Source organism: Neomonachus schauinslandi, chromosome 6 (genome assembly GCF_002201575.2).
Source record: "Neomonachus schauinslandi chromosome 6, ASM220157v2, whole genome shotgun sequence".
NCBI lineage: Eukaryota > Metazoa > Chordata > Mammalia > Carnivora > Phocidae > Neomonachus > Neomonachus schauinslandi.
The window spans coordinates 46,053,136-46,077,772 of record NC_058408.1 but is presented as its reverse complement, the minus strand read 5'-3'; the positions used below and the strand labels follow the sequence as shown (position 1 = coordinate 46,077,772).

Here is a 24,637-nt window from a genome sequence, read left to right as displayed (position 1 = left end):
AATTCTTGAAAAAACTTAAAAATCTACTTATCAATTGGTTGTATGATTTTGTTAATGAATAATGTTTTATAAGTAGGAGTTTTCATCTTTTAGACAAATAAGAAACAAAATAATTTAAATTTAACATTCTTCAGGTAAGAGTAAACCTAGGTAAATTACAAAACAGAAATATGAAATACAATGACGTTTTTACAAGTTTTGTCCCCATAGCAAGTGATTCTAAGAATTACACTTACTTACTAAATCTTTATTGTCACTTATTTCCCAATTATTGAATGTTTACATACCCAGGACCTTCAGGATAAAGTGTTTGCTGACTTCTCCAGCTTCATTTGAGGCAATGCAGATGTACCTTCCCGAATCTTCAGTCTCTGCTTTGTTGAGCTGAAGAACCATTCCTTGAGTGCTTACTGTCAGACGGGTATTAGGACCCAGAGGCTGCCCATCTCTAAGCCAGGACATCCTGGGAGTTGGGGTTCCATCTGTAACGCATGTCATGGAGGTAGAACTACCCTTGACTATTGTGATCTCCTCTGTTCCCATTGCATTGTCCAGATTTGGTGGCACTATACAGAAAACAAAACAGGTAAAATTTACACATCTATTATAATTTGAGACCAACTTAGAAAAAAAAAATTTTTTTAATGGTTCAGTTAGTTCTGTAGTGTTTCTATGATCTATTAAAATATAGAATTTAAGATAGCATATAAATAACGCTATTATAAAAACAGGTATTAGATAGGCTAATTATTAACCTTCCAAGATATTAGCAATGAAACCTCAGGATTGTTTTCTTGTAGAACACAAAAAATTTAAATGTGCTTTAAGTTTTGGCCATTTTTTAACTTCTTAGGTTTGTCTCTTTAACTTGTTACAATGTATATTACAGTTTCAGAAGTATATTTTCAACTGCTGTATGGGAATAAATAAAATAATACCAGTTTCTAGAGTAAATTTTATATAATCCAACAAAATTAATTTGTAGGCTATAGTAAATAGTTACTTAACTGTTCTGAGATGTTCTTGGGGATTTAGAAATTTGGACCAGTAAACCTTAGTATTTCAGAAATGGAATGTTTTCAGTTCTCTCTCTGTCTACACACACACACACACACACACACACACTCATGAAGACATATATCTGCACATATTCATTCATATTTTAAATACTCAAAATGAGCCACTAATATTATTAGAAAACAGTCTGAACTTTCTCTTTGTATCAAAAGATGAGTCCTTGTGTCTGGATTGAAATGCTATTTTTAAAAATTTAGATTTGACTTAAGGCAAAATTCCAGGTTAGAAGAGTTTTTTTTTTTTTTTTTAAGATTTTATTTATTTATTTGACAGGAGAGACACAGCGAGAGAGGGAACACAAGCAGGGGGAGTGGGAGAGGGAGAAGCAGGCTTCCCGTGGAGCAGGGAGCCCAATGTGGGGCTTGATCCCAGGACCCTGGGATCATGACCTGAACCGAAGGCAGACACTTAACCGACTGAGCCACCCAGGTGCCCCTAGAAGAGTATTTTGACAGACAGTATGTTCCAATACATATGGACCCCTTGGGAGAAAATGCATTGTTTCCTAGTTAGCAACATCCTATTTTACCAATTCTTTCTGATACGTCAATATCTAAATATAAGCCTGTTGCTTAATATTGTAAAGTACTAGGGTCATCTCTGAGACATACCCAAAACTCGAAGACTATAATGTTTATTATCCACCCCAGCTCTGTTGGAGGCCACACACGTGTACACAGCAACATCAGACACCTGAGCTCTCACAATCCTGAAAAACAATTTGACCCAATAATTCATAATTTAATCCCATTCAACATACACAGAGAAAATATTTCTGATTTATACACAGATTATGACTAATGTTGGGAAATTTTAGTTAGGAAGCTTATAACGATCCATCACAAAATACAGATGCCTCAAATGCAATTTGTTCCACAAAGTTGATTAGGCACTGACAGTAAGCCATTAAAAATATAACATAATTGAAGAGTGAATATTTTTCTAATATACATTAAGAAAGAATGATGCTAACATGAAAATCACATGATTGTAGTATGCATCTTTCTATTATTTTGCCACAGAAAGTTTTCTCTAAAATAGCAGTTCTTGGAAATACATACGCGATAGATACGTCTGTCTACGAAAGAGCTATTTTATACAAATTTACTAAAACACGAGCATTTAAATAAGAATAAAAAAAACATTTTAATTTTACAGTTGTTATCCTCCCTCTTCTAAAAAGATACTGAAAGGGAAAAATAACCAAACAATAGTAAAAATTTAGGAAAAAAATTTCTTAACACCATTTAGATAAAGTTAAAGCCTACAATCGTAGTGACTTTACCCATCTAGCAAATCACACATAATAAAAGCTGACCTGATAACCTGCCCTCCTGATAGCAACCGGATATGGGAGGAGAGAGGCAGAGGAAGTCCATTCTTTAGCCAGTTTATCTGTGGTGGGGGTGTCCCTGTGGCTCTGCATTCAATATTTATTGAAGTATCCACCAAAGTCATTAGTTTCTCTGCTTCTTCTTTATTACCCCTAATTGCAGGTGGAACTATGTCATGCAGAAAATGAGAGAGAGAGAGAGAAGGGGTGGGGTGTGCATTACTAGTTCAAATCAGTTCAACTACAATTGCCCATGCTTCTGCTTTTTATCCCAAAAGCAAAGGGCAGTGATCAGATTTTAAAACTAGATGCTTCAGGCACCTACTGCTGGACCTTCATTTCTACTGATAGATTCCGAAGGTAGCAGAGTCAAAAGAGAGTGAAATTTCATATTTACCATAGACATTCAAGTTAAAAATTCGGTCTTCTTCTCCAGCAGGGTTAGAAGCGACACATGTGTATTTCCCCACGTTAGATGGGAGAGCTCCATAAATGTTTAATGTACTGCCATCTGCAGTCACCCTATAGGAAACATCATAGTAAAGGCATTGAGATGATTCATGTGAAGCTAAGAGCTGGAAAACTCACTCTGGGTTACTGTGTTCTTTAAAGAAATACCACCATAAAATGCATCTTCATCTCAGATATATAATGGTTCGTATCTTTTTCACGAAGTACATGGAAGTCTGTTAAAGTCAGAGCTGGTAAAACTGATTGGGATTTCATGCAATCAACTAAAATTCTACAGAACCAGATAAAATTCATGTCTTCCATCCACCACTTCCTTATGAGAAAAACGGGAACCGAATGAAATCAGGTTGGGAACTTCTCTATCCAAATCAAAGACGTGTTTTTCTCAAAGTTAGAATACATTTTCCTTAGTTACTAAAATAAGGCTTGGATTAAATGAAAATTATCAAAAATTCTGGTATGAAATCTGAAGAATGTTATAATGAGAAACTAAAAGAAATGATATACTAAAAACTATAAATGACTTTGTAATATTTTTAATGAGAATAGGATAACTTATTTAAACTGTGACAACAACTCAGTATTATGTATATGTATATTTTGCAAAAATTTTCCCACAAATTGCTAGAGCTTTACCCTTGAATTACATAATGGTAAATAACTGTATGGTTAGATGATCAAAGATATTAAAGTTAATATTATTGCATTACTGATTCCCTTCACAAGCCATTAATTATCAAACAAATTTCCTGTTTTAGAAAGAGATTAAATGGCTTTCTATAGTTATTCCTACAACAGTGATTTTATTAGAGTCTTCCAATGTCAAAAGTAAACACTCCATTTCTACCATATAATGTTATTAAATATGATTATTGAAAATTACAAAAAAAGAAAATTACAGTATTATTATGAATCTCTTATATTTTTTCATTTTCAAAATATGAATTTTAAAATTCCATGGGTTAATCATATGAATAAACAAAAAAGGAGGTTGCCATAACCAAAGGAAAGTAGTAAGTTGATTGGCAAATTGTCCCATTTGCAAACCTATACATATTGCGGAGATGTGAACAAATAATCAGTAAGTGAGATACAGAAAAAGTGCATTTGGGATCTTATTGTAAGGGAAGAATGACAGATCATAAATTCCTGGGTATAAATATTATCATATAAGATCTTTAGGTCCCACCACCTATCTAGTACTTGGCTTGCAATATGGTTGATGCCATCTGATTTAATAAAAATAATTAAATACTTGTTAACTATTGAGAAGTGTGCACACCAAAGAAATAAAACTTAAAACATATGTCTAAAATATTATTTGGCAATTTACCCAATCTTCTAATGGGAACAAATATCTAAATTTTAACATAAAATGACTTCAAAGAAAATAACATTTATTTATCTTTCTTTAAATTATGTATATTCAATTCATTGACTAGAAAACAGTCCAAACCCTAAATTTAGAATATTGGTTTAAAATGATAAAGCTTGTAATACATTTAATTAATGCCTACGTATGCATGTATGGTTCTTCAAATAATTTAATTACTCTGATACGTGTATACAGTGGGGCTTTGTGATGAAGTAATCTAGCAGAGAGTAGAATTCTGGACTGTTCTTCTAAAGGCATTTATTGTTGAAAGTAACAGGAAGCCCTTACCATATTGTTATTCCATCTCTATGTAATTTGTTGTATGGGTAACAAGTATCAGTGGAAAATGGGATTTGGACAAATCACTACAACGAATGAACTAGGTTACGACGATATTGTCTCTTTTTTCAAAATGAGCCAAGCATTCATTCACTCATTGATGTTGATGGATACGGAAAACTTACACACATGTGTGCAGCACACACGCACACACTTTTGAGCAACTGTCTAAGGAGAATTTCTGTGTCCAGGTCTTTAAAATGTTATCTTTCTTCTTTCTGAATACAAAATGATAGCCAAGTTCCCATGAGACTGAATTTGGTATTATTCATGTGAAATTTGAAGCATAAAGCATTGTAGAATACATTATAATTAATGATGCAAAGGTTCTTTTAAAACATACCGGATTCTTTCTGTTTCACTGTTATTTATGGGCTTTCCATCTTTAAGCCACTGAATAAGTGGGGTGGGAATGCCATTTGCATTGCAGGCCAGCTCAACGTTTTCCCCCTGAAGAACGCTGACTTCACTTGGAATTTCAGCACCAGCAATACTTGGAGGAACTTTGGGGAAATGATAAAGATTTTCATTAACAAGGCACAAGGTTATAAAGTCTAACAAATACAACAGAATCATAGAACAATATGCCATTTTTTTCATATTTTTCCTAGATTGTGGTTCAAGATCCAACTATTATTATCCTCATAAATTACTTCTAAATGAGGAATAGGTCAAGGAATCATTTCAATATTCTTGTTGTATTTGTAAGTTGATACAATTATTTAGCCATATGGGCTAGTGACAAATCTACCTCATGGGTGTCCTTCCTGGCCAAATGACTCACGTTTAGATTAAATCCTCAATATAGTTCAGAATTAGTATAGTTCAGGAGAACGTTTTACAAAATCTTGCCATCAACGTCTGAGAAAAGCATCTAAGTTGGGTGTTTCTCTCTTCATAAAGCAATTTAAAAATCGTACTGAATGGAGCACTGGGTGTCATACGCAAACAATGAATCATGGAACACTACATCAAAAACTAATGATGTGGATATAAAACCATCCTCGAGGCTGATTCCCAGTCTGATCCTTAGACTTCAGAATTCTCTTCCAACATGGCCCAAGACAACTCTCCAAACAAGACCATAACAATGAATCAGAGACGCAGCTGCACCAAATTCACAGAAGATCAATTGAAAATCCTCATCAAGGCATTTCACCAAAATCCTTACCCAGGTTATGCTACCAAACAAAGACTCGCTTTAGAAATCAACACTGATGAGTCCAGAATCCAGATTTGGTTTCAGAATCGAAGAGCTAGGCACCAGTGCCAGAAAAAATCAGAACCTGATGAGGACTTAGAATCAAGTCAAGACCAAGATCACTCTGAAGAGGAGATTCAAAGTAGAGAAGACAGACAGTGTCGTACCAGCTACACTTCTTCACAATTACACACCCTCATCGAGGCATTTATGAACAACCCTTATCCTGGCATTGATACCAGAGAGCAACTTGCTAAAGAAATTGGCATTCCAGAGTCAAGAGTCCAAATTTGGTTTCAAAATCGGAGATCCAGATTCCATGTCCAGAGAAAAAGAGAACCTGATGATCAAGACTCGGAACAGAGACAAGACAAGGAACAGGATCTCTGAATGAGAGAGTTCAAGACAACTGTTTCCCAATAAGCTATTGGGCCTTTTCAGACCCCACTGACAAACCCACTAGCTGTCTCTGCAGAAGCCTGGACTCAAGGTCAACTGATACAGTCCCAGCCCATGAACAAGGAAGGCCCTGCATTTCTTAATCAAGAAAATGAGCCCAAGACCCCATCCAGCTTATATCAGCGGCCCTAAATTGCTTCCCCTTGTCCTGACATCAGGGGCTGCGTTTTGCTTTGTTCTGGTGTTGTCTTTACCCCCAAATGAACATGGGATGTATGTTACATATAGGTTTGCTCATTATGCACAATCCGTCTTTACTCATGAAGAGTCATGCTCCCCCACTCTCTTCATCAATATGCATGTAGCCTCAACTCCTTTGATTATAAAAAACTTGTTCTCTCCCCCTTCCGGAAGGTGGGTTTGGAGCTCTCCCTCCCACGTCCTTGTCTCCTCATCTGGCTGCCTCTTGAATAAACCCTTTCCCTGCTGCAAAAAAAAAACAAACACTAATGATGTAATGTATGGTGATTAATATAACATAATAAAATAAAAAAATTATTCTAAACAATGGATAGGCTTGTACATTTCAAGATCCAATCATCTCTATACTCTTTCTGGCCATCTTTGCTTTTCACTTTAATTATATGATTGAGAGGTAATGTATTATAAAAATATTGACAATGGTTTCAAGCAGAAACACATTTGAATTCCTCTTCTAAATAATTATGGTAGTGTGCTGGAGGTAGCTCACACCAGCTCACAAGAGCCAATTTTACACATCCTCCCTACTCCTCTTGTTCACTGATGTCATGTTGGGGACTTGAAGTGGGCCACAGTGGGGATATTTACACCATAGAAACTGGCAAATGATTGGCTACAAATCAGGACCTTTTTGTCTGCAGAGTCAGTTGTTAAATAATTACCAGCACATCACTTCACAGCCTCTCCAAATCTCATTTTAGTTGTCCAGAAGACAGTAATAATTGTACCAAATTTGCAGAATTTAGAGTTACTACATTAGTCAAATCAATGAGAGTTTTAATGAGCCATGCTGTAATGAGTATCTAATATAGGACAAGTACTGGACTAGGCCCTATACACATCTCTCTAGTCCTGAGACATGATAAAATATACAGTCAGGTAAGATGTTTGGTCATACCACATTCTCCATGATTAGTACTTATTATTTATTAATGCATTAAACAAAATTAAACATAATTTCTGACGCTGAATCTCTGAATAGTTATTTTTCCCTTTTTTTGCTTTTGAAATCTCAAAGTATCACTAATCAGAGAAACCACCAATACTCATAAACTTATTTCAATTTTTCTTTAATTTTAATTTTTACATGACGGATTTTAATCTCATTTTGCAATACATGCATTTATCAAATCATTACATTATGCACCTTAAACTTATACAATGTTATATGTCAATTACATCTCAATAAAACTAAAAAAATTAATATTTTTGAAGTTAACTTTAGCAGAGTTCAACAGGGAGATAATAAATATTCAGTTACTTCTACAATTTATGAGAAATTCTTTTCATAGTACCCATAATAACAGGAAAAAACTAGCAAAAAACTTAACTAGAAAAAAAACTAGCATTCAACTTAGTTTCAAGTTAGACTTCCATTTCAATTTAAACATTAGGCGAAAAGAAATAATCAGAGTTTTTCTGAAAATCAAAAGTATGCAAGTTCTCCCTCCAGCGCTCAATATAAAGCTGGAACATAGTAGGTGTTAATTAAGTTAATTAAGTGTTGGATGAGCTAATGCTCCTTATTCTTACCCCAAAATAGTATAAGATAAATGCTTACTTGAAATTTACCTAATCCCTGAATTGTAGTTAGAAAACACTACAATCTCTTCATGAGTTAAATCTTACTTACCTACATAAACGTGAACAGATCTATAGGCTTAGCTCAAAATAAGTTATACCAGATTAAAATAAATAAGTAATTCAATAGAATATATACTATTAAAAGTCATCATTTCAGTAAACATGAAAAAATAGAGATTATGAAATTTCTATTATTCTTTTTTCCACAGTTATGACCATTTTCATGAAAATACAAATCTACTGATAAATGTAGGACAGAAAATTGACAATATTTTTTGTGAATCTAAAGGTATTTTGTAAGTCACATCATTAGGCTGTATACCTTAAGCTTAGACAGTGCTTGTATCTCAACAAAACTGGAAAAAATAAAATATCCAAAAAATATGAAACTAAGGTATTTTGAATCAATTATAAATGATCTCTTTTTTTTCCCCTAAGATTTTATTTATTCATTTGAGAGAGACAGAGATAGCAAGAGAGAGCAGAGCAGGAGAGAGGGGCAGAGAGAGAAGCAGGCTCCCTGCTCAGGGACACGGGGCTGGATCCCTGGGCCCTGGGATCATGACTGGAGTCAAAGACAGATGCATAACCGACTGAGCCACCCAGACGCCCCTATAAATGATCTCTTTAGATGTAGCTTTATTTTGTACTATAGATAGAATATAATAAAGAAACTGAAGGTAGGTCAGAGTGTATCCCACATACCTTGTTGGGTTTTAAAAAACTAATGAATCGTTGAACACTATCAAAAACTAATGATGTACTATATATTGGTTAACTGAACATAATAAAAAAAATTAAATTAAAAAAAAATTTTTTAAGTAAGCTCTATGCCCATTGTGGGGCTGAACTCACAACCCTGATATCAAGAGTCGTACATGCTTTACTGGCTTAGCCAGCCAGGTCTACCCCATACCCCACTTACCTTGAATTGAAAGAATGTAATTTTTCTGTGCTTTTCCCTCCATATTTGATGCAATGCATGTATAGTTTCCACTATCTGAATGCTGAGACCGAGCAATTTGGAGTTTGCTACCTCCAGACAAAATATGTACTTCAAGTGAGTCAGAATTTTCTAGAGGTGAAAACAAAGCGAAACAAAACATAAAAAGCTTTTATTTTTAACATCTCTATAATTCACCATAATATATATTATTTTTTTAAAGATTCATTTATCTGAGAGACAGAGAGCATGCACTGGTGAGTGGGGGGGGAGGGGCAGAGGAAGAGGGAGAGCTGAGCAGGGAGCCCCACATGGGGCTCAGTCTCAGGACCCTGAGATCGTGATCTTAGCTTAAATCAAGGGTCAGCCACTCAATCAACTGAGCCACCCAGGTGCCCCAATATATCTTATTTTATGTAATAAATATGTTTCTTAAAAGTTTGCCCTTTGTACTTTCATTTTAAACGAGAGCCTTCTTTGAAAAAGGAAATAAGAAAAATCTCTATGTAATGAATAACCATCTTACGTGTCTATTCTGTAAATTTATATTTCAGTCCATTAGGCTTTTTGGATTAAACACAGCTATAAGCATAATACTGAAAATGTGCTAGTTTATTAATCTAGTGAGTTAAGAGGAAAAGAAAACAAAAATGAAAAATGCACAACTATATTACCTATGGGCTTGTGGTTCTTTAACCATGCTATTGTGGGAGGTGGGATTCCAGTGGCATCGCATGTTAAGGTCACAGGATTGCTGATTGTCTCAACAACCACTTCATTTTCAGGCCCTTCGATACTGGGTAGCACTGTGAAAAGACAGAAGAAAATCATGTGTCCTCATTAAGCTAATCCAGGACACTTTTTCATTTGCATATCTGGGGGAAAAAGAGTTGTATTAGAGGCAGATGCTCACCATATACATTGAGGTGGAAATTTTTATCATCCCGTCCTGCTACATTTATAGCTCTACATACATACTGGCCTGTGTCAGATACCTAAAAGAAAAAGATACTATTGTATGTGCTCCATTAAGTTACAGATGACCAATCACACTGTTCCAGTGTAGATTAAATCATCAGTCATCTTTATGCTCCAATGCCCCATTCTAATTGCCTTCTACAATCCTGCCTTTTTTTAATATAAAAAAATAAAAATAAGGTCAATAGCATTGATGATGCTGTTTTTAAATAAAACTCATTTCTCACTGTAGTAAAGAGAATATGCAACTACCAATTCTTTCTTCCATAATCCCACCAACAAGTCATGACACACAAACAAGAATAAAAGATGCACCTCAGCTTTCTTGATGTGCAGCATTTGTCCATCTGCTAAAATCTCCAAGTGAGTAGACTCTGTTATCATCTGCCCATTCTTATACCAGGTGATGACTGGAGGGGGGACTGCATTTGACTCACACTCCAATGACACTGAGGTCCCCTCTCTTACATTAACTACAGAAAGAGATTCACTGCCATGATCTTTAATGCTTGGGGGCACTGAGGGAGGGAAACAAGAACAAAATGATGTTTTTTTTTTCATTAAGATGCTCAGATAGAAAGTATCTAATACCAATTTAAAAAGGAAAGAATTTTATGAGGAGAGTGAAGACAAACCATAAACAGTCAGGAAAACTTTTTTCTTGCTTTCACCAGCTTGGTTGATAGCTATACAAGTGTATTCTCCACCATCAGATACCTTTGCCCGAATAATTTGTAGAGTTCGACCACCTGTGGGCAAATACAATGCAAATTGAAGAGTGGCATAGAGGTTGTTTTAATAACTTTTTTATCAATAAGATAAATAGCAAAATGTATCCTTTCTCTTACAGTAAAATTTCCTATTCAAAATGAAAGAACTGAATTAAATTGAGTGTCTTTGATCCTTCCTTTTCCTTTGATCTCAGTATTTATTCTACTTCCTTAAAAGGAAGAAATTCATAAAATTTTTCTCTCCAGTAACCAAACATAGATAGTAGAACTGTTTGATACAGGTTCTAGTGAGCAAATAGTAATTGTACTATAGTCAAAATATGTTAATAAGTATTTTCTGGGTTTAAATCTCTCACAGTGTAGAAATGATTATTGGTCTATTTATCTATCCTCAAGGAGCTTTAGGATTAATTAAAAACAACCAATGATTTTATCCAATGAAAGCACTGTTTGCTAGTCTATCACCCCCAAGGAATTACTAAGAAGTTTGTTCCTAAATGTCATAATTTCTTGAAAGTAGACCTTGTTACTGTACATTCCCACTGAAATAAATCTATACAATCTTATCCTAATGGCCCCAAATGGATAAAGAGAGGCATTTAATGTGAATAAATAAAAGGAGCAAGACAAAAGTTTGGAAAGAGAGTTAAGTTGATGCCATTTGTATTGAGAAAAGTGGGAAAGTTTTGCCCAACAGTTAAGAGTAATAAATTCCTTACCAGGCACAATAAGAGCATTTGTATTTAGCTTGATAGGCTGTTCATTCTTGAGCCAGCTGAGATCCGGAGGTGGAAAACCAGAGACCTCACAGGTCAAAGAGATGAAATTGTTCACCACAACAGTGAGATTTTCAGGGTTAGGACCAATGACACTTGGAGGAACTATAATAGCAAATATGTTAAAAGTAAAATCTGATATTATCAGTAATACACATTCCAATTTGTTAATATAAACCCGACCACTATAGTCTGCTAAAGCACTGAGTTAATGATAATTATTTAGCTGTCTTTCTTAGAATTCCCTAATGCTTTCATCAAACTCATTTCCATCAGTTCTTTTCCCTTGAAAGAGAATACTAGAATTTTCAAAGACAGAATTATTGTACATTTTATTTGTATAATGTAGCTGGCAATTCTTAAGATGGTTTTGTCAACGTATAAAGAAAGACTTAATAGCACAAGGTTAGGAGAGATGGACAGAGAATTAAAGGACCAGCAAAGGTAAGATCTTACAAGGTCTTTGGGACCCATTCATTAAGAATGCTGAAATATGGCCTCAGCTGAAGAGGGGTCTAATCAAAAATTAAAGAGTTAATAGTACATTTGAATATTCTTGTATTTAACATTATATCTTTATTTAAGGTTTTATATTATTGCTTATAGCAGCAGTAAAATAGAAATTTAATTTTAGGGTATCTGTCTATCAACAAATTATACTGGTTATTTTGACAATGTAAAAAAAATAATACTCAAAATGAGCAGAAAATTTAAGAAATAAACAAAGCTATGGTTTATTGTTGAAAACAAAAAAGAATTCCAAAAGCAAAAGCAGTACAGAGAAAAAGTGGAGTAAGAAAGAGATTAACAATGCAATGCCATTTATGCATATTAAAACATATGCATGGAGGGAGCCTGGGTAGCTCAGTCGTTAAGAGTCTGCCTTCGGCTCAGGTCATGATCCCAGGGTCCTGGGATTGAGTCCCGTATCGGGCTCCCTGCTCAGCGGGAAGCCTGCTTCTCCCTCTCCCACTCCCCCTGCTTGTGTTCCCACTCTCACTATCTCTCTCTGTCAAATAAATAAATAAAATCTTTAAAAAAAAAGAAGAAGAAAATATATTAAAAAAATGCATGTGGAACAACAGATTTTTATAAGAACACATAGACATAGAAGGTATAATATCATACACAACTGGATGGTTTCCTATGAAAGGAGAGGGGAAATGGGAGCAAGAAATGGGCATAAAAATGAACAAATGAATATTTTAACAAATGAAAGTAAAGATGGGTCTTGTTCGGGCCAATGATGATAGTGAGACATGAACTAAGGAATGCAATTAATATAACACTCGATTATATTAAGACTGAGGTCTTAAAACAACATCAAAACAAAAGCAAAACTTCAAAAAGGCAAAATTTCTTTTACTATCACATGGTTATTTATTTTTCACCCACTAATTAATTTTAATATTCACTCATTTATCAAACATTTATTATTCACTGTATTCTAGACATTGTGCTAAGTGCTGATACAGTGTGAAAATGTAATAGACATAGAGTTAATAGTTTGACAGTAATGACAGACATTGAACCAAAAATAACAGTTAACATTTTTTTTGAATGGGTACGCTGTGCCAGGCAATGTTCTGAACACTTTGCATATACTATCACACATACACTTCACATATACTATTGAATCCCCGTACAACCTCATGTGTTAAATACAGTTCTTATTCTCATATTATAGATGAGGAAGCTGAGACATAGAAAAGTTGGCATCTTGCCTAAGGTTTCACAAGTAGTTACTGAAAGAAGAGACCCCAAAACTGTTGTCTGGCTCTAGAGCCCTTATTCTTAGTTACTGTTCTATACTGCCTCGTAATTAATCAACAGGGAACCAACCTAACTGGGGATCAGAAGGAGGAAGTGACGTTGAAGAAGATACTGAAATATGAGCAGGAATAAGTTAAGGGGAAGACAGAAAATGGGTGTCCTTCCAGAAAGAAGGCATAACATATACAAAGTCCCAAATGGAGAAAGAACACAGCAGCTAGAAGGCTGGCATGACCAGAATTTGAAGAACAAGGTTAGTAGAGATGGACAGAGAATTAAAGGACCAGCAAAGGTAAGATCTTATAAGGTCTCTGGGACCCATACATTAAGAATGCTGAAATATGGCCTCAGCTGAAGAGTGGTTTAATCAAAAATTAATTTCCGAGATCTCAATCTGGCTACAGTGGAGAGAACTATAATTAGAAGGTTAGAAGGGATTCAGAAAGTCCAGTGAGACACTGCTGTAATCTGTATAACAGATTATGGTAACTCTGCCTGGGATGGTGTCAAAAAGGATCAAGTGAATGGATCCCAGGACATTTTGTAGATAGAATCTTTAGGACTTGATGTTTTGGGAGTAAAACTTAAGGAGGAGGAGAAGGAGTCAGGGATGACATCCATTTTTTCTGACTTGAACAACAGGTAGATGGTGATTCCTTTTACTGAGACAGAGATCACTGGAGGAGGAAGACATTTTTGGGAAAAGATAATGAACTCAGTTATATACACATTGTCATAGAGTGACTGCTAGACATTTGTGTCAGCAAGAAGTAGATACTTGGATAGAAGGGCCTGGAGTTCTTGACGGGGGGCCCTGGCTAAAAATAAAAACTTGGAAACTATTTGTACATAGATAGTATCTGAAATTTGGAAATGCATAAGATCACCTAAGATGTGCATGGGAACAGAACAAAGTCTAGAGCTTGAAAAACTAAAATGTAATAGTCAAGTAGAGAAGGAGGAACCAGCAAAGTCAACCGGAAGTGAGAGACTGGGAAGGCAAGATATAAATAAGGGGTGTGGGTGTCACAAAAGCCAAAGGAAGAGAATTTTTAAAAATTATCATGGCCAAGATGTCAAATGCACAGAAGCAAGAAAGATAAAGTCTAGAAAGTGCCTCTTGGACTTCATAAGGATGCCATTTGGTGAATTCAGTGAGTAGTTTCATTGGTGTTGTAGAGGTGAAATTTGGAACACAGTGGCAGAAGGAGTGAGTGGGAGTGAGGAAATCAGATATTAAATATATAAAAGGAAGAGAAGAGATTGTAAGAGATTTTTGAGGAGGCAGTGAGCAGGGATCTGGAGTCAAATTATTGGCCTTTGGAAGGTAGAAGAATGCTTCCATCTTCTGTTGTAACAATAGGAAGGAAGTGAAAGTGAGAGAGGGCTGTTATGGACTGAATATCCCTCCTTCTCTCCCTCCCCAATTTGTATACCCAAGCCCTGACCCCCACTGTGCCTATATTTAGAGATGGCACCCTTAAGGAAGTAATTAAGGCTCAATGAGGTTGTAAGGGTAGGGCCCTGATCTTATAGGATCATTGTCCTTGTAAGAAGAGAAACAAGAGAGCATCCTTGTTTTTCTGGCCATGTGTGCTCAGTGAAAAGGCCTTATGAGTACAAAGTAGCTGGAATACAAGCCAGCAGGAGCCTTCACCAGAAACCAGACCCTGCTGGAACCTTGATTTTGGACTTTCCAGCCTCCAGACAGTGAAAAAATACATTTCTGTTGCTTAAGTCATGCACCCTCTGGCATTTTGTTATGGCAGCCTGAGCCTACTAAGCCAAGGGTCATCTGACATCTGAGGAGAGGGATGAAGGTGTGAGAGAGTCTCTAGGGAACAGAGACAAGAGGAGGAACCCCAGGCAGAATGGAGGGCCCAGTTCAAGATGGTACCTATGAATTTATAATGATACTGATATTCCTGACTCCATGAGTTCCCCCAGCCATGGTTAGCCACCTAGGTGCAGGTATGGTCAGAAATGGAATTTAGTGAGAAGCAATAGAGCAAAACAGCTAAGTTTAAAACCTCTAGAATCAGACTACCTAAGTTATAGTCCTGATACGTATTTACGAGATCTGTAACTTTGGGCATGCAACTTAATCTCACTAGGCCTCAGCCTTTTCATCTGTAAAAGAGGTATCAAGTGGTACCAAGACCTGGGGTTATTGAGATAATTAAGTGAAATTGCATATGTAAAAACTTGATACCTACTAGGGTTAGGGTATCAAGTGGACAATATGTTGTTAGACGCAGAGTTGAGCTTTTACTGAGCAAGAGCAATAAGAAGACTAAGAGAGGTGATGGAAATGTTGTTCCACGAGAAGTTAAGCTGGATGTGAAGGAGAGTGAAGACAAGAGAGCTGAAAACCAATGGGCTAGCAGACTGAAGGTCAAAGTCCAAAAGAAGCAGGCACTGTTGTAGTGGGAGATAACAAACAGTATGGTTTTAAGTGAAAACAATTTAAATTATTTCTCCCCAAAATGAATTTTCTAATATGTAAGTATGGGTTCCTGACCACAATTGGGAGTTCAAGGTATCATTAACCTGTGAATGAGGAAACACCCTTCTGAACTTCAGTCCTTAAGGGTAAACTCTAGTGGTTGCTGCTTCTACCTTGAGAGGTAGAGGTATTTTTGCTGTGCATTAGGAAGAAGCAACTGATGAAAAAATACCAAATATTTATTTAGCGACTACCATGACTATAGATGGGTCCAGGGAGACCAAGATCTATAAGAAATGACTGTTTCCCTACAACATCTATAATAAATTTATAGGATGGGGGTGAAGATAGAGACATATAAAGATAACTAATACAAGGCAACTTACGGACTTGCTATAATTGGGGCTTTTGATCACATAAAGCAGAAAAAATTAAGTCTGCCTTGGGAATCAGAAAAAATAATCAACACTTTTATTTTCAACATTTATTCTACTGTACTTTACAGATTAGAATGTGTGCTCTCACAATCATCATACTCGTTTATTTCTTCCTGAGAATTCATAAAACACTGTTTCTGTTTTGGTCAGACTTACTCGTTAAAAAAAACTTGAAGATGTACCATTTGAATGGTTTCCTATGAAAGGAGAGGGGAAATGGGAGCAAGAAATGGGCATAAAAATGAATGAATACATGAATGAATATTTTAATAAATAAAAGTAAAGTTGGGTCTTGCTCAGGCCAATGATGATAGTGAGACATGAACTAAGGAATGCAATTAATATAACACTCAATTATATTAAGACTGAGGTCTTAAAACAACATCAAAAACAAAAGCAACACATAAAAAAGGCAAAATCTCTTTTACTATCACATGTTACTCATTGTGCTAAGCACTAGGAATACAAAGATAAAAACGTTTCAAATGTCTGTTCCACAAACACCGAACATTGCTGGGCACCAATACTCCTTACATATCACACCAAAAAAGGATATTCATGATGCTAAATAAAAGTCTTGAAGGGAGAAATCTTTCATGAAATGTCAAATTTCAGCTATTTCCAAAATGAGCTAGAATTTTGTATGTGTATCCCACATGTAAAGGAAATCTTTTATAATGATTGTTCACCATTTCCAATTTAATATTCTCAAAACAGATGTATGTCACAAAACTAAAACTCATCATTTGTGGTAGACATCCAATGGCTTTTTTTCTCCCCTACACTTGCCTAAATAGTATCTCAACAGCATTTTAGCAAAAAATTAGTATTCATGCAGTGTCTAGCATATATCAAGAACTTAGTTTGAAGAATGAATTAGGTGTAGTGATGGTTTTTAGGAATTATTAAACTCCAAAAATGACTTTTTCTTCTCCAGGGAGTATACCTAATGGTACTGGAGGATGTAACTCAACATGAATTCTACCTCTGAGAACAGAAACTGGTTCCAATCAGGATTACTGGGTAAATTTTTATGAGTAAAAGAGCTATATTTGGTTCTAACTGTATATAAACATAATTTTGGGGATTTAAAATTTTGATTTTTTTTCACTTTCAAATATGTAGCAGTAAGTACTTTCTCCTGAGGAACTGAAATAATATAAAAACAGGCTTCCTAGAAGATTTGTACTTTATAATCCTACTATGTGATGGGAAGAAAGACAGAGATTGAAAAAAATGCAGTCTCCACACATTGTTCAAGTTAAAAGTACAAAATAAGTCTACTATAATCTAAAACACAGTTTTCCTGCTTTTTCAAGCATACTCTAAGAAATGTTATTGGAACTGAGCTCTTACCATGAACGTTGAGGTTAAAATATTTTTTGGCACTTCCAGCTGTGTTCTCAGCAATACACACATATCTGCCGATATCTGTTATTTGAGTGTTTAGAATCTAAGGGGGAAAAAAGAAGAAATTCCAACTGAAATTTTTAAGAAAGCAACTTTTTATAATGATCATTGTATTTCAGAATAAACAACACATATTCTTTCTGGTTAATACCAGATGAACACAAGACAAATAAATTTTTGTATATAATAGTGCTGATGCTAGCTTTTTTTAGTCGTGTTAATCAAATATTTATTTATAAAGACTTCCAATCAGAAAAGACAATTTTAAATATACTTGTTATATGCTGACTACAAAAATTCCCCCAATTATTCTTCCTCTTCCCTATCACACCCCTGACAATGTAACTTTGAAGTTCCTGTCATTAAGAGGTGGAGTAAGATGCGGAATTTATGTTGGCCTTGTGAATGGCTTTGACCAACACAGTGTGATGAAAAGTGACAATGTGCCATTTCAAACCTAGGCCTAAAGAGATCCAGTGCCTTTCCTCACTCTTTCAGAACTAGGCTACCACCATGTGAGAAAGCCAGGCCTAGCCTGCTGGAGGGTAAGAGAACCACAGGGGGTCAGAATCAGTTATTACAACTGAGGCCCTGGATTTATGCTAAGAGCCCAGCCAAGACCAGCAGACAACTTACTCAATTCACAGCATCCAGACACTTGAGACTGGAAGAATCACCCAACCAGCTAGAAGGCTTATGAACTAAATAAATGCTTATTGTTTTGGAGTACTTTATTTTATGCAGCAATAATTAGCTAATAATACCATTTATATTTATGTTATTAGGCATAATAACATAATTTCATTTCATGATAATGAAATTTCTATCCATCTATATATCTTTTGGCCTGAGACAGAGAAATATTTAAATATTTTGATAGAGGTTGTAGGACATCAAATAGATACAGTCACAATGTTTAGAAGATACTTTGAGAATTCAAGGGCATTTACAGGCACTGGATCTGGCTCTTGTGTGTGTGTGTGTGTGTGTGTGTGTTTAAAGACAAGAACTCCATAAGATATGTCCTGTGTTGGATACATTGATAGTTATGCTTAGATTCTTGGGCCCATAGAATATCATTTATGTGGTCAAAAATAAATTATTAAGTTGTATCCTAACAAAAGAGTTGGTGTTATTTCTATAAATACATAACCTTCTTTTAAGACATCTGAAAATAAAAATATAGACATGGCCATTAGTGAACAACAATTTGGGATATTTATGTGGTTTCCATTATTTATTATCAATTCTTTACTAAAACAGGGGACATTTTAATCTACAGGGAACCTAATACCACCTAGGAGTTTACCATCAGAAATATGCAGTGGCAAGGATTATACTAATTATAATGTGGCTTTTATCACACAGACCACCTTGTAGCAAATTTAGGAGTATGCATGTGTTGAATGTACAATTTTTGTAAGAATTCACACAAAAGTGCTAGTAGTGGTCACCTCTGAAAGACAAATACCATATGATTTCACTCATATGTGGAATTTAAGAAACAAAACAAATGATCACAGGGGAAAAAAAGACAGGCAAACCAAGAAACAGACTCTTAACTAACTATAGAGAACGAACTGATGGTCACCAGAAGGAAGGGTGGTAGGGGGATGGATGAAACAGATGATGGGGATGTGTGCACTTGAGATGGGCACTGGGTGATGTATGGAAGTGTTGAATCACTATATTGTATGCCCAAAACTAATATAACACTGTCTGTTAACCAACCGGAATTTAAATAAAAACTTAAAAAAAACCACTTAAATAAAAACTTAAAAAAAAAAAACCCAGTGGTCACCTCTGGTAGGGGGTATAGAATAAAGAATTTTATTTTCTATTCTTCTTATGGTTAGTTATTTTTACAAATAAAATATTTATAAACCAATAAAAATTACTTTTAAAAGTAAAAAAGACTTAGGAAATACAAGGTCAAATAGCTATTTGAAAATAAGATTTTTTACTTTTACCTGCAGAATTCTTCCATTAGATAGAAACTTATGATGTCCATCTTCTAGCAAAGGCTGCCCATCCTTTTGCCAGGAATTCCTTGGTGCTGGGCTGCCACTGGATAAACACTCCATCAGTGTGCTCTTATTCACCAGCACGGTGACCTCTTCAGGGAGATCACTATTTGCTCCCTTAATAACTGGAGGCACTAATAGATGATTGCAACAAAGAGATAATGACAGGAAATAAGGTCTTTTCTCAGTTATTCTAGTTTTCTGACAGCTTTAAAAAGCATGGGATAATAATAGAAGAGCAAAGTTGAAGAAGAAACCAAGATGGTTAAATAACATTTTACACTAATAAATTAGGGTGGTGATAAAAATTGTGTGAACTTGGGTTTCCCTTCCCTGGACTCACCCCTTCCACAATCTCAAACCTTCCCCAATTTATCTGACCTTGTTTCTCTCTCATGGTTTGAACTATGCCTTCTGGGTTTTCAACCATACATGTAAGTAGCATCTGCATGCATGAATATTTAAGTCTATTCGGTCATCTAGAGAAGCCGGATAAATTACATCTTTAAAGTATATTTGGAATGTACAGATTTGGTCTCATTTGCAAGGGAATTGTCTGCGCTACTTAAATGGGTTTCCCTAGCCCCAGTATCAGTGGTATCAGCATCACCTGGGAGCTTGGTTAGAGATGCAAATTTTGGGTCCCACTCGGATCTCCTCATTGGGCATCTCTAGAGGGCCCAAGAAATTTGTGTTTTAACAAGTGATCCTTATGTACACTAAAGTCTGAGGAGTCACATTCTAGATTTTCCTACATATGTTCACTTTCATTTAAAATGATACCATAGAATCCAGGTACATATCTATCTTCTGTTAGACTAGTCAGTTAGGAAAAATCACGTTACCCATAAAATTTTTAAAAATGGAAATGTTATATAAACTAGAAACATATGTGTTGGCTGCTGTTATAAATGTAGAAATTCATTTTCAAAGTGAATATTCATTTTATTTTATTTGGAAAGCTTAGCTATTCTGTTTCACTCTCTTAAAATGTACCATATCTTTAGCAATCAGCAAAGATTATATATTTAATGTAGATGCAGTCTTGTGGTATTTGGGTCTTTCAAAAACTAAACTGGAAGTCTGTAAAGAAAATAATCAAGGCTACAAGGTACATAATAGAATTTCAATGTTATTTTGGATGCAAATTTTCACAAAATTATATGATTTTTTACTATACTCTAGGTAACACAAAATATAACTTGACCTGCAAATTAGTAAATAATAAACTTGAACTTCAGACTAAATGAGCCTATCACTAACCTCAATACCATGAAAACTAATCAAAGATGAAATGTTTGGACATAAAGATTCGATGTTTTCCTCAACTTCTGCCTGGAGCTGAACCATTAGGAGGGACCAGGAGGTGGTCTACAGGTCCAAGGTCTGACCTGTACACACCTCTACCAAAGCTCTTTGGTCTGACCTGCCCTCCAGCTGCCATGCCCCATCAGCTGGCTTACACCACTCAGAATTGTTCTCAGTACAGAACCGTGGAGTGGCACATAGGAGGTGAGCATCAAACACTGTGAAACATCCCTAATGTAGACAGATTTCTGCGTCCAGTGCATTTTTCTTGTTTTGTTCCACCTCTTTAAACTCATCTCCAACATGCTTTCCAACTTCCTCTTAATTAACATAGCCTGAAGGAATGAAATCTACCTTTAACTACCCAATCCCTAAGTCCCATTTCAATTTAATTGACTCCCAGTCCTTCCCAAACCATATTATCTTGCTTCTTTATCAGATCCTTCTACTCTGTCCTAAACTAAACTCTTTCTAAACTTAAGTCAAATTAAGTCATATGGTCTAGGATGTTCTTGGTGATGTTAGCACTGATTTTAATTAATCGTCTTCTCTTCCCTTTTTCTTTTCCTTATCACTATCTTATAGACTTTAAAATCTATGTTGATGATCCATCCCACTCTAATTAGTTTCATCTCTACTCCATGTCAGTCAGCCCTAGACAGGGACCATTGGACCTTGGACCATTGGACCATTGAACCATTCAACATTAACATCTCTTTCTTCTGCAAGTTATAAGCTCCCTGAAGAAGGACTGATGTCTACACTGTATTCACTGCTGTATCCTCAGTGCCTAGCACAAGTTCCTGGCATATACTTTAGTAATCAATAGATTATTTGTCAAATATATGATTTTTGAACTCTAGTGTTTTCTTTCTTCTACCTCTTTTCAGGTTTCCTTCATAAGCTGCTCTTTGTCTGCACTGAAAACTCTAGCCCTTCTACTCCTTCCCCACTTATAATCAGCACATCAGCCTCTTTCATCATTTTTCCTCTTGCCCTGCCCAAACCTCACAGGGGTCATTTTGGTGATGCTCTTTCTTGCTGCACATTCTATGGTCTTTCACCCTCCAGCGCTTCCACAATATATACCTGGTTACCTTGTGGCACGACCCCCACCCCACCCAGACAGAGCACACTATTTTTTCTACCTCTGCCTCCTGGTTACTGGGAATGCTGTAGAAGGAAGGGTGGCTTCAGAAAGGAGTAACTGAGCCAAATGGCTCCAACTTCAACAGCTGACTGTTTATCACATCCTCCATGGTGGTAATCACTAAACTTTTCTGTTTTCCACAGGCCCAACCACCCCTATCACTGTTTGTCTTGCTCTTATACTTAATGAAAAGGACTAGATACATTTGATATACATTTCCACATTTCCCTCCTAACCATTTTGATGAATGGCAATTCATTACCACGAAAGGCTAATTACCCTTCTTAGTTCCTTGATTGCATTTTTCACCTGTTCTAGGACCTTAATCCATGAATTCCTGCACCTCCCCTGTTCCTTCCCGAACTTGAAAATTTAATTTGTCCCCTTCTGTTGGATCATTTCCTTTGGTCTGTAAGCAAGCTCAAATCTTTCTTAAATATGTTTCCTCAAGCTGTCTATCCTAAAACTCTACTCCATCTCTTCTGTCCTCTGCAAAATGTCTTAAGGGTTTCCTTTTCTTCCTGATTAGTTGCTCCAGATTTATCCTTTTGTCCTGTGGCTTTGTACCACACCACAGTATCTAAATTGATCTTTTGAATTTTATCAATGATTTCTCAGTTTAAAGCCAACGGACTTTTTCAGTTTTTATTTTCTTAAATTTGCTTTAGCATCCAAAACTAGATCCACTTCCTTTTTTTTTTTTTTAAGAAATGCTAATATTTTATTGCTTCTCCTTCAAATTTTCTTTTCTTTTTATTTTTTAAAATTTTATTATGTTATGTTAATCACCATACATTACATCATTAGTTTTTGATGTAGTGTTCCATGATTCATTGTTTGTATATAACACCCAGTGCTCCATTCAATATGTGCCCCCCTTAATACCTATCACCGGGCTAATCTATCCCCCCACCCCCCTCCCCTCTAGAACCCTCAGTTTGTTTCTCAGAGTCCATAGTCTCTCATGGTTCGTCTCCCCCTCCGATTTCCCCCCCTTCATTTTTCCCTCACTACTTTTTTTTTTTTTAACAGATTATGTATTATTTGTTTCAGAGGTACAGGTCTGTGACTCATCAGTCTTTAGATCCACTTCTTGATAGCCTTTTCCGTGCTTTGGATTCTGTGACAAAGAATAGTATGTAGTTTACTGCTTTTCATGAACTTCTCAGATTGTTTCTCTTCTAACTCTGTTTTCCTTTTCCTTTCTCCTATTTATTAACAATCCCACCACGAACTTTTGTTCTACTTTATAATCCTTGCTGTTGGAAATCTCATGCCCTTGAATATCACCTATTTGTGGATAACTCTCAAATCTACATTCTTAGTTCAGCCTCTCTCCTGTGTTGAAGTTCCTGATTTTCAATGGCCCCTCCAATATTATACCTAAGTATCTTGTAACATGCCGAATTCAACATGTCCGGAACAAAACTGACTTCTTTTTTCCCAAATAATGTTTTCCTAGGTCTTCTATTTTTATTATTCTTGCCACTATTTTCTTATCACTCAGAATAAAAATCTCAGTGTCATCTCATGCTCTGAGACAAGTGCCTAATATTTCATATTACTTCATAACTTCCTCTGGAAACTCTTTCATGCTGACTGCTTCCTATACATTCCCACTGCTACTTCTCTAGATCAATCTCTTCTAATGGAAACAACTATTTGTTTCAACTTCCAGCAACATCACCTCTCTTTGCCCTTCAAGGTACAATACTTCTTCCACTCTCAGTCCATGCATTCAGGTGGAGAACAATGTGGTCTAAGTGTAGGCACAGAAATTAGGCCTTAAACAGGCCACTTAGCTTCTATAATTGGTTCAGGGATAGAACTGTGGTTCATGCTTGGCCAATTAAAGCCATGAAAATCCAATTCTAGGACTTCAATTGTAAACACTAAGAAAAGCTTTCATTTGGATATGAAATTATAAGGATGTAAGACTAGAGCCGCTGGGGTCCAACTTGTCATTCAAGGAGATCTCCCACCTGAGAGTGTTGCTAATAATAGAGAAAAAACCAAGAGAAAGAGGAAGGTTAAGTCTGCTTGGCCTCTTTGAGCCACAGAAGTCAGGTATGACTATAGCCAGCTCTACCGTGGGACTTTTCGGGTTCATGAGTCAATGGATTCTCTTTTTTTTTAGTTTAAGCCAGTTTGTTATCTGATATTTCAAGAGACCTAACTCAGGAGCTCTCAATTTGCATAAGATGATTAATTCCTCAGTGGAACTATCACTTTCTGATTATCCTTATAGCTTTAAAGTGCTTAATGCAACATCTTGCAAACATTAGTTCCTCAAAAAAATTTCTTTGAATGAAAGAATGCATGACAAACAAATGAAGAACTCACAGAGTACACGAAGGTCATACCGAAGAGCATCTTCTCCTGCTTCATTCACAGCCACACACGTGTATCTCCCCGCATCTTCTACTTTGGCCCGGGGAATCTGCAACACTCGCCCTCCTGAAAACATAGCCCCATATGTTCACTTCTCTAAATCCTACTGGTCATAAACAGAGATGAATTTTTCAGGTCTAATGACTTCCTTACATTTGCTTTCAGGGTTCTTATTTCATCTAATGGTTCAGTTTTAATCCCACATACCATTTGTATAACAAACACTGCAT

At 35.9% G+C, this 24,637-nt stretch overlaps 2 protein-coding genes across 2 annotated transcripts in view; one reads left to right on the top strand and one right to left on the bottom strand.

The window, feature by feature from the left end:
- Positions 1 to 24,637, bottom strand: part of HMCN1 (hemicentin 1) — a 487,037-nt gene that overhangs the window by 79,960 nt on the left and 382,440 nt on the right. Inside the window, exons 55-68 of the mRNA XM_021682591.1 lie at positions 24,360 to 24,473; positions 19,505 to 19,692; positions 17,481 to 17,577; positions 11,412 to 11,573; positions 10,597 to 10,710; positions 10,277 to 10,479; positions 9,897 to 9,978; positions 9,658 to 9,789; positions 8,966 to 9,115; positions 4,939 to 5,098; positions 2,808 to 2,932; positions 2,396 to 2,579; positions 1,689 to 1,786; positions 288 to 566 (exon numbers count right to left, since the gene is read on the bottom strand). Of these exons, the coding sequence (XP_021538266.1) occupies positions 288 to 566; positions 1,689 to 1,786; positions 2,396 to 2,579; positions 2,808 to 2,932; positions 4,939 to 5,098; positions 8,966 to 9,115; positions 9,658 to 9,789; positions 9,897 to 9,978; positions 10,277 to 10,479; positions 10,597 to 10,710; positions 11,412 to 11,573; positions 17,481 to 17,577; positions 19,505 to 19,692; positions 24,360 to 24,473 (2,088 nt within the window). The remainder of the gene's footprint in view (positions 1 to 287; positions 567 to 1,688; positions 1,787 to 2,395; positions 2,580 to 2,807; positions 2,933 to 4,938; positions 5,099 to 8,965; positions 9,116 to 9,657; positions 9,790 to 9,896; positions 9,979 to 10,276; positions 10,480 to 10,596; positions 10,711 to 11,411; positions 11,574 to 17,480; positions 17,578 to 19,504; positions 19,693 to 24,359; positions 24,474 to 24,637) is intronic.
- LOC110574161 (double homeobox protein A-like) lies at positions 5,650 to 6,186 on the top strand. The gene has a single exon (XM_021682837.1). It carries the CDS (start codon positions 5,650 to 5,652, stop codon positions 6,184 to 6,186), a length of 537 nt encoding a protein of 178 aa, XP_021538512.1.

Bases quoted from the DNA above. Each gene is read 5' to 3' on its own strand.
- LOC110574161 (XM_021682837.1), top strand. From the start codon at position 5,650: ATGGCCCAAGACAACTCTCCAAACAAGACCATAACAATGAATCAGAGA.